General features: G+C 36.8%; 1 protein-coding gene across 3 annotated transcripts in view; it reads right to left on the bottom strand.

Annotated features, from left to right (window-relative positions):
- The window catches only part of LOC118183789 (uncharacterized), a 193,401-nt gene that overhangs the window by 7,620 nt on the left and 173,197 nt on the right, over positions 1-12,584 (bottom strand). For all 3 annotated transcript variants that reach the window (XM_085823341.1, XM_035353391.2, XM_085823342.1), the window contains one exon: positions 8,618-8,884. In XM_085823341.1, the coding sequence (XP_085679467.1) occupies positions 8,618-8,884 (267 nt within the window). The remainder of the gene's footprint in view (positions 1-8,617; positions 8,885-12,584) is intronic.

Genomic DNA, 12,584 nt, shown 5'->3' with positions numbered 1-12,584 from the left:
AAGCTTGCTTTCATACAGCCGAGTTTGTTAATTAAAACTGGAAGATTAATATCTTATATTTTTCCGAATGGCAACCTCGAGCGCTTGAGATAAAAATGTTTTATTTCAAACAGTTAGCCATTGCTGGCTTCCAAATCATTGAGTTTGCTAATCAGAAATTCATTGAAATTTTACAAAATATGAAATACAAATACAATAAATTCGAAACTCAAAATTTGGAAAAAAGTAGATGTCCATATTCGGGTGGTGGATTAACTTATTCAAAATTTGATGGCTCTAGGTACCGTTGTTTTTTCACAATGCATACATTCATGCACATTCTTTACTGTTTAATTTCCTTAAATATAATACAGAGTGATACTATTTGGTGGCAACAATTTGAAAAACGATTCAGACTTTTGTAGTGATTCAACGCAAAATCCCTTTTTGAGACTAATAGCCCTTCTGGGCTAAGGCTTCTTTGAGTTAATAATATTTATAACCGTAATTTCCTAAAGCAGGCTGAAATCTGCAATATTTAAATGAACCATTAATTCTAATAATTGCAAAGAAATATAAATTGTTTTAGAACGCTCTCTAATTCTTGCTGTTGCCATTTACCGATTTCTTAATCTTTAAATATTCTCTTTTCATCTATAGAAACATCGCTGATGCAACTTGAATGTTGCTTTTTTTCAGTTATATAAATATTGTTACGAATTTGGTATTTAAAAAGCTGATGTTAGTTCAATTATAAATTAAATGGTTTTATTTCTCGCGCAGTGCAGCGCGTGACGAATATTAAAAGAAAGCTAAGCCGGAAAAATTAAAAGTACAAGAGCGCGTGCGTTAAATAAATAAATATCTCTTTTTGATTTCGAGAAAGTGCTGGAAAATTCTAGCGCATGATTTTAAAATCTTATAAAAGGAGGAAAACATCTCAGTTTGTAGTAGTTGCTTAGTTTGTTGTTGTTTAGAAAACTGCTCTTGTTGATTGTAGCGAATTCGCGGATTAGCGTTCTTTAGCTGTTTTGAATGACGTTCTATTGGACATTTGAGTAGTTAAAAGATAACTACTGTGAGATATTGTAATACTGCATGATAATTTGAGAAAATTTAAGCATTTTTGTTGTGATAATAATAAATTTTTGTTCATTTTTTCATCGGACTTGTGCATTCATTTCATAACGAACCCGTACGCACGCAACAATTTTTGGTGTCAGAAGTGGAGTTTGAATGCCAAGAACAAGAGCGATGGAAGAATAATTCAGGCAAATGATGACTGCATTTGCTGCTTTCCAAGAAAAGATGGAAGGAGCCGTCAACTCCGTTAAAGAAGAAATTAAAGGCGAGATGAAATTGGGCCAAGAATCCGTTAAGGAAGAGATGAAGGCCATTCAAGCTGGTCAATTAACTTTTAAAGACGAAATAAAAGCCGTACAAGTAAAGATTGAAGAAAGTCAATACGAAATGAAAAGAGAAATTGCCTGCATAATAGAAACCAAATTCGATGCTATGGAAGGTAGAATAGATGTGGTTGAAAATAAAGTTGGGCAAATTGAAGAAAAGGTTTCTTCTGTCATCGATGAAATAGAAGATAGAGTGTCGGCTGTGGAGCGACAAGTCGAAGGAAGAGTTTCGGCCTTCCAACAACAAATTGAAGAAAGAGTTTCTGCCGTCCAAGGACATATTGAACAACAAATCGAAGACAGAATTTCTGCTGTCGTCGCCAAAGAAGTTGACACTTTAAAGAAATTCGTAGAGACGGCAGGGAGCACTTCGGATGGTTTAAAATTTCTACCCATGCCTGCTCGTCCCTCTCTGAAGCTATCGACATATGATGGGAAGACCTCCTGGCAGGTGTATAAGACACAATTTTCTATCGTGGCGGATGCGAATGGATGGGATTCCCAAGCTAAGGCCTGTCATCTCGCCGCTTCTTTAAGAGCCGACGCAGCGGATATCCTTCAGACTCTTCCCGAAAACAAAAGGTTAGATTTCGAAGCTCTGTCCGGCGCCTTGGAGCTGCGCTTCGGGGAGAAATGTTTAAAAGACTACAGCAGGCTCCAATTAAAATCCCGTCAACAGAAGCTCACCGAAACACTTCAGGAACTCGCCACGGATGTTGAAAGGCTGTCCCACCTCGCATTTACGGAGTGCCCGAGAGAAACGAGGGAAATTCTGTCGCTGCAATATTTCATCGATGGCATCCGGGACCCTGAAATACAGAAAGCACTGCGAATGGCAGATGTAAAGGATGTAAAAAGCGCTCTGTTGTACGCCGTGAAATTGGAGGCAGCCCAGCAAGCAACTCTTAGGGATCGCTACCCAGTCAGAGCTGTGCGACTCCACGACCCAGGGGACCAATTGATGGCTCGTTTAGATGATTTATCCAGACAAGTCGATGCTTTGATACGGAGTAGCAGGGAAAACAAAGTGGCTGTAAGATGTTGGAGATGTGGTTCTGAAGGTCACCTACGACGGCATTGCAGAACACCCCAGGGCACGGATAATGAAACGGATGAGTTGACAAGACCAGTGAATGCTTTAACACGGAATAGTGGTGAAACAAAACCGACCCTAAAGTGCTGGAATTGTGGTGTTGAAGGCCACCTACGAAGAAACTGCAGAACTCCCCAGAGCACGGAAAATAAGGCATACGATTTAAACAGACAATTAAATGCCACGGGAAGGAAAAGGACTGACAAGAAACCAAAGTGCTGGAACTGTGGAGCTGAAGGCCACGTACGAAAGAATTGCAGAACACCCCAGGGTACGAAAATTGAGACAATTTCTGAGCAACGACGCAGGAAACAAACTAATGACCATATCAAGGAACGGAGGTTGCCAGATAATGAAAAACCCTGTTTTAACGCGCTTAAGATCTCTATAGTGAGTGGCAACAATAACGGATTGTCCATCAATGGGAATATCGATGGAGTTCCTTGCAATATGATCATTGACACAGGAGCTAATGTTACCATCATTAGGAAAGATTTAGCTGAACAGTTTAAAGATAAACTTATTTGGACGCCATCCTGTGTTACCCTTCAGACTGCGTCTGGTGACAAGATCGACATAACTGGGAAGTTAAACGTAAACATCACGTTTGGAAGTGCCGCCTACCATCACACGGCATATGTGGCGGATATTACAGATCCATGCATACTCGGATTGGACTTTTTAAGGAAATAGAATTTTTCCTTAGATTTAAAAAACAATAAGCTGCTTTCAGCATCTGATGGCATGACTATCCATCTTCAAAAGGGATCCTCGCCTGGAAATGTCGACGCCTTGTCCGAAAGATCGAGCTCGGGAAGCTGCCGAAATCATACCAGGGTCGAAAAGAAACTCAAGACTACCAGCTATTCCCCATCCCAGAAGCTCTTCGGTCGAGACCTTCGTCTGCCTTGTGACCGCCTGTTTAGTCGCCCTACGGATGCGCCTTCATCGCCGGAGGAACACATTCAAGATGCCCAGGCCCGCTTTGAGGGGATGCACCGTTCTGCACGAAAGCGAGTCAACTTGGCGACGGAGAAAATGAAGACCAGATGCGACACAAGAGCTACTAGACAGAGATCCAACAAAGGAGACAAGGTGTGGTTGTGGAACCCAATTCAACGAAAAGGACTGAGTCCTAAATTACAGTCGTCTTCGGATGGTCCATACACAGTGCTGAACACGAATGACGTCGTGGTTCGGATCCGTGAGTCTTCGAACTCTTACGACAGGTTAGCTTATTACTATGGCCATAGTACATAATGTAAATAATTGTAAAGAGTATAAGACCATGGTCCATTTTGTTTTTAAATGTGTATTTGATTTGTATTTGATAGCATTTGATTTGTTTTATGTATTGCATTTATTGTTCATGTTGTTTATTATTGTAATGTAATGCTTATTAATGCATTTATGCCACAGTTGTAAGTTTAGCTTCCTGTCCAGGGATTGTACTGCCCGGGACGTGCAGTCCTTGGGAAGGGGGCAGTGTTACGAATTTGGTATTTAAAAAGCTAATGTTAGTTCAATTATAAATTAAATGGTTTTATTTCTCGCGCAGTGCAGCGCGTGACGAATATTAAAAGAAAGCTAAGCCGGAAAAATTAAAAATACAAGAGCGCGTGCGTTAAATAAATAAATATCTCTTTTTGATTTCGAGAAAGTGCTGGAAAATTCTAGCCCGTGATTTTAAAATCTTATAAAAGGAGGAAAACATCTCAGTTTGTAGTAATTGCTTAGTTTGTTGTTGTTTAGAAAACTGCTCTTGTTGATTGTAGCGAATTCGCGGATTAGCGTTCTTTAGCTGTTTTGAATGACGTTCTATTGGACATTTGAGTAGTTAAAAGATAACTACTGTGAGATATTGTAATACTGCATGATAATTTGAGAAAATTTAAGCATTTTTGTTGTGATAATAATAAATTTTTGTTCATTTTTTCATCGGACTTGTGCATTCATTTCATAACGAACCCGTACGCACGCAACAATATTCATCGACGTTTGAAATAGCTCTCTTTACCCGACTTTACCCCCATAGAATTATTGAATTTACTCAGAAATAGGGTAGTTTTAGAATGCATCATTACTCTTCTTAATCCAATTTACTAATATCTAAAAACTTCACTCGATCCATCAAATTTAAACGAAACTGTTTTATTTAATTTAAATCTGCCAAAATTTAAGATTAAATTTAAAACAAAATGTTACTACTTGGCACTTATTCTTTAACACCAACTCAAAGAACTTTGAAGTATAATAATGAGGTTTCAAATTCGCGGCAATGCGTAGAATCATCCCACGCTAATTCGAAAAACATCAGCTAAGAAACGCAACGTTGTTCTTGCTGCTTATGTCATAAAGAGTTTTATATCTCTAGGAGTTTTATAAACATATGATGATAAATATATATGTGATAAAGAGTTTAATATCTTTATATCTCTTATGTGATAAAGAGTTTATTTACACTGCATATATGATTAAGTATTTTTAGTCCAAAGGGGCTTTATCCCTGAGAGACTCTTGTTTTCGTTATTGTCTCAAATTGTTGCCACCAAATGTTATCGCCCTCTATTATATTTAAAGAAATTAAATAATGAAGAATCTGCATAAATGTATGTATTTTTCTCGCATTGTGATAAAACAACAGCATCTAGAGCCATCCAATTTTATATGACGTAATACTACTACGAATATGGGCATCTGGAAGCCCAAATTTAAAATTTGGAATTTGTTTTATTATCAACTTTATATTTTGTAAAACGTTAACGAATTTTTAATTAACAGACTCAAGGATTTCAAAGCAAGCAATGGCAACGTTATACCCCCCCCCCAAAAAAAAAAAAAAAAAAAATCTCCAGCGAGCGAGATTGTGTATCAGAAGTTCTAAAGATATGCTCAATTTAAAATTATTTCGCGATATTGCTCTTGAACTGAATTTTATGGTTTAAAGGCAAAGAACATGATATTTAATAAATAAAGGTAACACAAAAAATGTTAAAAAAAAAAAAAAAAAAAAAAAAAAAAAAAAAAAAAAAAACGCTTCTTTGGACGTAACAAAGTCGTGAGAGGTTACAGAAGGAGTAAAAGGACCTTTTAAAACTTGGTGCCCTAGACTCAGTCGTTATGGTCCTAAGCAGTGAGGCTCTTAAATCGTCCTACGTATTCTAGTCAGGTAGTAAAATGTTCGAGTGCCGTGCTACTATCAAACTATGCACACTGCCAGACAAAATTGTATACAGAGCTCTCAATTAATTAGTGAAGCTAATTATAAAAGTGAAAGTAATCAAATGAATTCCAGATATAAACGTGACTGAGTGGTGGTGTGATTATAAGAATAGTGGAAACTCCAAAACTATCAAAGATCGTTTATTAAACTATACCAATAGAACAAAAGAAAACATTTTATCCCTATTTTGGCATAATAAAAAAAGCATAATTATGTAGTACACTGCAATAAGTACGTAATTTTACCTTTTTATGTTTACATTGGTAAAATTATAAAGATAGATCTATTAGGATTCACATTGCACAGTACTAAAAACTGCACAATAGAGAAGAAATGCATTCTAATGGATGTTATAGAAGATCTTGAATACAGCTTTGTAGTACAGCAGTGATAATAATAATTTCCAGTATGAATTTAGCTTTCCCAGCTATGCTAGATAATCGGGATATCACTTTAAAAAAGTGACTACCCAATGTCATTTTTAAAAAGCATTCATTCTACTCAACTATAATTTCTGAAAGCATTCTGCAAGCTAGAAAACGCCTTTCAATGGTGACTAAAAATTCATTTTTAATTCCTGATTGTACAATCTTAATTACTAATTATATTACTAAGGGTTAGAACAAGTATAATGATCAGTTTAATTTTTATCCAATTGGTCAGACACTTTATGTATTTGAATGAAGGTCTTTTGCGATTCGTTTCTCCACGTAGAAGCAGACAGAACATTAATCTGACATTTCTTTTCTATTCAAAAAGTTAACGAGAAAGTCAAAAAGTGCAAAAAACTATTGTTATTTCAATTAACTATAAGGAGACGCTAGCATACTTTCTGTAGAAGAAATGCATGCACTGATATCAACCAGGGCAAGAACATTTCGTATTGCGATGCAAATAGAATTAAAGATCTTTCAACCTTTTGATGCGATATCGTATTCTGAGTTCAACTATTTGATGCGCATATATTCATGCCGTGCGTCTGAATCCATGCTATGCGTTCTGTTAGTAATTTGAGAGTTTTGTTGTCTTGTTTTATTCGAATTTCTACTTACGTCAGCAGCAGCAGTTATTTCTTATGCTTTTTTACTTTGTGATTAAACTGTTTAATAACTACCTACATTTCATTTTTCAAACTTCCTGATTATTACTAAAACTCCACTGCTCAAGCGAAATTCACGACCTCCTCCGTAACACGCATATATAGCTTTGCAGTTAAACAGAGATTAGTAGCTCAACAATATACACTGGTGAAATAAATTAAAAGAATTTGCATATTTTATCGAATTGCATGAAAAGAACTGAACTGAATGAAAAACCACTGCTTCTAGATAAAAATACAAATTTTGTACAGCAAATACGTAAGCGTACACGTATGTGTAGACGGAGCCAGCAGAAAAACTGGCTTTATAAGCTCGTGAAGGGCAAGAGGAATTGCGTTCGTTCCACACCTTGGCGAATTTCTTAGCGTTATCTTGCAGCAATCTGGTTAAATTGACATCGGAACAGTAAAAGTGAGTAACCACCAACGTTTAGATGATGGAATGAAGTGGCAAATTGTGGGGAGGCTAGACGCAGGCCGATTGCAAGTCCAGATAAGCAGATAGTTTAATTTAAAGCCCAGCGTCGTGTCTAACCTATAGAAATAGTTCCAGGATACTGGATCCATCGAGAGAAAGCCTGGACAAGGTCGTCTAAGAGCCACGACGGCCAGAGAAGATCGCTATTCGTTCATTTTAGCGAGGCGTAACAGAAGGGCTACAGCTTCTCAGCTCTCTCGGGACCTGTATGCAGCCACGGGAACCCGTGTAACAAGGGTGCGTGTTTACAAAAGACTGAATGAGAGAGGATTGTTTGCCAGAAGACTGGCTGTTTGCGTAGCGCTCACGTCTTAGGACAGGAGAGTCCGATTAGCATGGTGCAGGCAACATAGTGATTGGAGTACATACCAATAGGCGACCGTTCTGTTCACCGACGAGACCCGTTTTATCCTAAACGCCGATTCTCGCCGTACTTTCATATGGAGAGAGCCAGGGACCCGCTACCTACTCTCCAATGTCCGCGAAATGAACAATTATAGCGGTGGCGGTGTAATGGTCTGGGCAGGCATCATGTTGGATGGCCGCACACCTCTCCACGTCTCTGACAGAGGCTCTGTGACTGGTATGAGGTATAGGGATGAGGTCGTGGAGCCCTATGTTCGCCTTTTCCTGGATGTAGTGGGCCCCGAGTTCATCTTACAGGACGAAAACGTGAGGCCCCATAGAGCTCTTCTGGTCGACGAATTTCTCGAGAGTGAGGATATTCTCTGGATGGATTGGCCAGCCAGGTCGCTAGACCTCAACACTATACAGCATGGTTGGGACGCTCTGGATAGGACAATTGCAACTCGCAAACCCCCTCTAAGAACCATCCAGGAACTGAAAACAGCGTTGCTGAATGATTGGGACCAATTGCCACAGGCCTTGATAAACTGTTTTATTTCTAGTATGACATCACGCTGCGAGGCCTGTATAGCTGTAAGAGGGGACCATACCCCCTATTAACCCATTTCTTTTGTGTCTTCTGCAACCTCTGTTTCAGACTCCCATGAGTGTTACACACGAACATGTGTGTCGATTATAACTGTTGAATGTTTATTTTGTTTGTAATATATCAACCTATGTTCCTACCAAATTTTATTAAAATCTGTCCAGTAGTTCTGGAGATCGTAGATCAAATATGAAAATTCTCTTAATTTATTTCACCAATGTATAATAGGCAAATTCATATCCTTAGAGCTAAGCAAACGTTGAGCTACAATTTTTAAGGAAATACAGTAAGATCTTCATTAATGAAAAGGATTTAATTTAATTTTAAGGATTCACAGAGGAATTTTTTGGAAAAAGAGATGATCGATGCTATTGCGAAAACTACCTTTGCTATAATCGCAGCAGACACATGATCTGGCGTTGTTTCCTCTACACTCGGAACTGTGCTGGATTGCTGAGTGTTATTCGTTGAGGAAGAGGTCGATTTGTTGACCGAGTAGACCATGGCAGCAGGAGGCAGAGTGGGTACTGATACCTTGATAGTCCTCACATCTGGTGGACACTGATCGAGAAGTGAAGAGGAAGAGGCACGGATGTCCCTCTGAGGACGGGTGAGATGACGTTTGACTTTCGCCTGAAAATCCGCAGGTAACTGAAAAATTAAAACAGATATTAGCGGAGCTAGGTTTACCAACAGAACATAAATACCCATACATAATCGATCACATGAATGAGATCAATTTTATCTAATCGAAATGAATCAGTTGCATGGGATTTTTGTTGTGTACAGTAAAGCAAGGCAACCATATGCCCTTAGCAAAATTTCTTGATATAAAAGCTCCTTATTTGCTGTAATTTATCCTAAATAATTTACCATTTGATAAAGTTTAAACAAATTAAAGAAAGAAACGCATCATACAAATTTTTTCACATTAATGCCAAAACTTATTTCCAAGGAATAAAATGATTTTAAGCAACCTTTTCGAGCTGTTCGCGCATTTGGTTTCCTGGAGAAATAGATGCAGATTGTCTCAAAATAATCTTTTACATTCTTCTCTCCTAACAGCAGCAGACTTTAAATTACGCCGCAGCCCGCGTCCGGTACTTCTTAGTTTTTGTGACATATTCTAATTCTAGTCGGAGTGCACCGGAGGCCTAGATAAGAAGGCTCCGGCACTTTTCTTATGTAACTGAATAATTATTTCAGTAGATCTAGAACATTTCATCTTTAGCAATAAAATTATATAAAAAATCGCTTATTAAATTTTAATTTACCTCTTTACATTTTATTTAATTTTAATGATTTAATGACTTTAAGCTTTAATTATTTTAATAAATAATAATGAATTAATTATGATAGTTAAATAATAAATATAAGCTAAATACTAATTAATGTATATTAATTATTAATATCAATTAAATAATTATTATTTAATTTGATACTCATTCACAATTCAATTTTTAAATTATTAATGATTTTAATAGTCATTTTATTTATTTATTTAAACTTGTTGCTTTTTCTTGACGGTCTTCCACAGGGCTCCGGCACTTGAACTTTTAGAAATTAAGCCCTGAATAGCAGAAATACTAACAACAAAAATATTAACTTTGTTCGTGTCACACCTTTTAAAATGCATATGTTCAAAATGACTGCCATTGTTAGCCACATATATCGCTGTAAAGCCTCACCGATAGACGAGTGGCTAAGACCACTTAATACTGGAAGTTCGACTCGGTGTCAGTCACAGGTGAATGATCTTGGCTGGATGATTGGTTTTCGTGGTTTTCTCCATGTGTAACTTGAATATCAGCCAGTTTCCCTCCGAAAGTCCTTCATGAAGGCATCGCTTCACTTAAGTAGCAGAAGTATGTTCGATATAGGAAGGGACGTGCACGTGTTTTCAGTGGCTTTATGTCATGTAGACTGTGGTGACACTGTGTGACACTGTGATTTTAATTTGTTTGTTGCGGAATCAATTCTTTCTCATATTACACTCATCATTTCGTCAGTTCCTTTCCCCTCAGCTTGTCAAATAATTTCGCAGATTTTCACACATGATTGTGACTGAGAGTCATATTCAATCTTCTGTCGTCCTTGCGTCTCGCACGCATTCTTAACTTCCGACAATACTTTATTCAGTTTCTTTACTTGAGCCGCCCAGTCGGTATAGTGGTCAGGGAAGCTGACTGCCATGCTGAAGGGCCTGGGTTCGAATCCCGGAGAAGGCATTGTTGTAACTGTCCATTCCTTCATAGGAAAGGCGATGGTGGCCTACTTATTAGGTGCCTCCATAACAAAGAGACCACCACATCCGGCCTTGTAATAGATTAATGAACTGGGTTACATTTGTAATTGTTCACAATCTGCCATTGGGGAAAAAAAAAATTCTTTGCTTGAAAGAGATTACCTCTACTTTTTAGTGTACACTGGCGCCTGTCTCTTCGCGGGTTATCAGAAATTAAATACGGCAAAATGTTTACATGCTCTCATAACACATGTATAACATAGTCATTGTAGCTTGAAATGCTAGATGTCTAATAGGGTCATCTTTAATAGTTTTTTTCTGTTACTGATATTCAAAAAGGCTTAAAAAAGTTTTTGAGGACATTCTATCATATTGTTACTTTATTGAAATATGTGTTGCAAGTCTCATGCCTGAGCGATAAGTGAAATAAATGTGCCATTATATCTCGAGTGGCCAGTTCTTTTGATTATTAAATAAGTGGCCAAGTCACGTGGCGTTAATTTACGATGGAATAATATTACAACAATTATTTTATTTTTTTTTTTTGGGGGGTAAAACCATTTAGTTTCATTCATTAGTTTAGTTTCATTTTTTTTCGTAAAATCATTCATTTTTAACAACTAGTTTTAAATGCAAAATTTTATGTCCAATTTTTGGACAATTAATTCTTAAATTTAGAGGCATAGTGTAATTACTTATTTTATAATTGTTTGAGATCTTAAACTAAAATCTACATGCCAAAGTCTAAGGTTTGTTTTAATTAATTAACGCAGTTATTTTAGTACTTTGCCTTACCATCGCTTTTCTTTCCTCAACTCCCACTAGGATGCAAATTGATTAGAGTACAGAATCGCAAAGTTCTTAAGTTTCAGAAAGAAAGCCTTTAGCAGCTATCGTTGACCAATTACACTGTTACAGCTTCCTAATATACTGAACTGATTTATTGACTTAGCTGACTGTATTTGCTTTGTGAATGTTTGGAGTATAACATATTTAGGCCTTTGTCACAAGATTTAATGCTTTGGTTTGACGGGATATTTGTTCTACTTTCTCTGCAAATAGCGGTTATAAAATTTCTTTTTAGTTACAGTTTGTGTAACCGCTGATATGTTAATAAACACCTTTATTTTAAACATTTTCTTTAACATTTTAACATATTCATAAACATAAAATGATTTAAAATGGATTCAAAAGAGATTTTTTTCGTGGCGTCTCTACGTACGTATGTATGTACCTTGCATAAATCAAAACTGAGAAGCCTCAAAACACTGAAATTTTGTATACAGGACTGCTATAACATGTAGTCGTGCATCTCCCTTTTTGGTTGCAATCGGCCGCACCATACGTATATAAATATATTTATATATTTCAATGAAAATATTCCTTTTGACCGCTATCGAATGCAATTTAACGATGTTTTTGCGTGACATCTGTACGTAAGGCCAGAATAAAGGACTTTTTCCCGCAAAAAAATGATAAAAATGATTTAAAATGGATTCTGAATATATTTTTTCGTGGCATCTGTACGTACGTACGTTTGTATGTATCTCGCATAAATCAAAAACGAGTAGCCTCAGAACGTTTAAATTTTGTATACAGGACTGCTATAACATGTAGTTGTGCACCTCCTTTTTTGGTTGCAGTCAGCCGCACCAAAAGTATATAACCCACTCTGTTACTCGGCACATGAGTTCAGATTTTTTTTATTGTTATATGTTGGTAAATTGTGCATTTTTATATTGAATCATGCTGTTCTTATCCATCCGGTAAGGTTTTTATTCCTTTAGTTAGTCTGCATGCAATAGTTGTAGAATTATTAACAATTTAAAAGCTGTTTAAGTGCGATTGAGCCTATTTTTTTTACCACAGCAGGCATATTCGTTTACATTTGAAACTTAGCAGAATAATGATTAAGTTTCTGCACCTTCAGTGTCCTTTTGCTGATTGGGACCAAAAGTAAACTTTCAGTTTTGTGCACCGAAAACTCTGCCTTCTTCCCGCTGGCCGATTACTTTATTTTTGCTTAGAAACTCTAATTTTAATTGTAAAATCTTTTATAATTGTTTTAACTGTATTTGGTGTTTTATATTTTTCTATATTTTTCAA

This window comes from Stegodyphus dumicola, chromosome 9 (assembly GCF_044657685.1).
Source record: "Stegodyphus dumicola isolate Sdum_Otavi_A_Nest chromosome 9, ASM4465768v1".
Classification (NCBI taxonomy): Eukaryota; Metazoa; Arthropoda; class Arachnida; order Araneae; family Eresidae; genus Stegodyphus; species Stegodyphus dumicola.
This window is presented reverse-complemented; position numbering and strand designations above follow the sequence as displayed.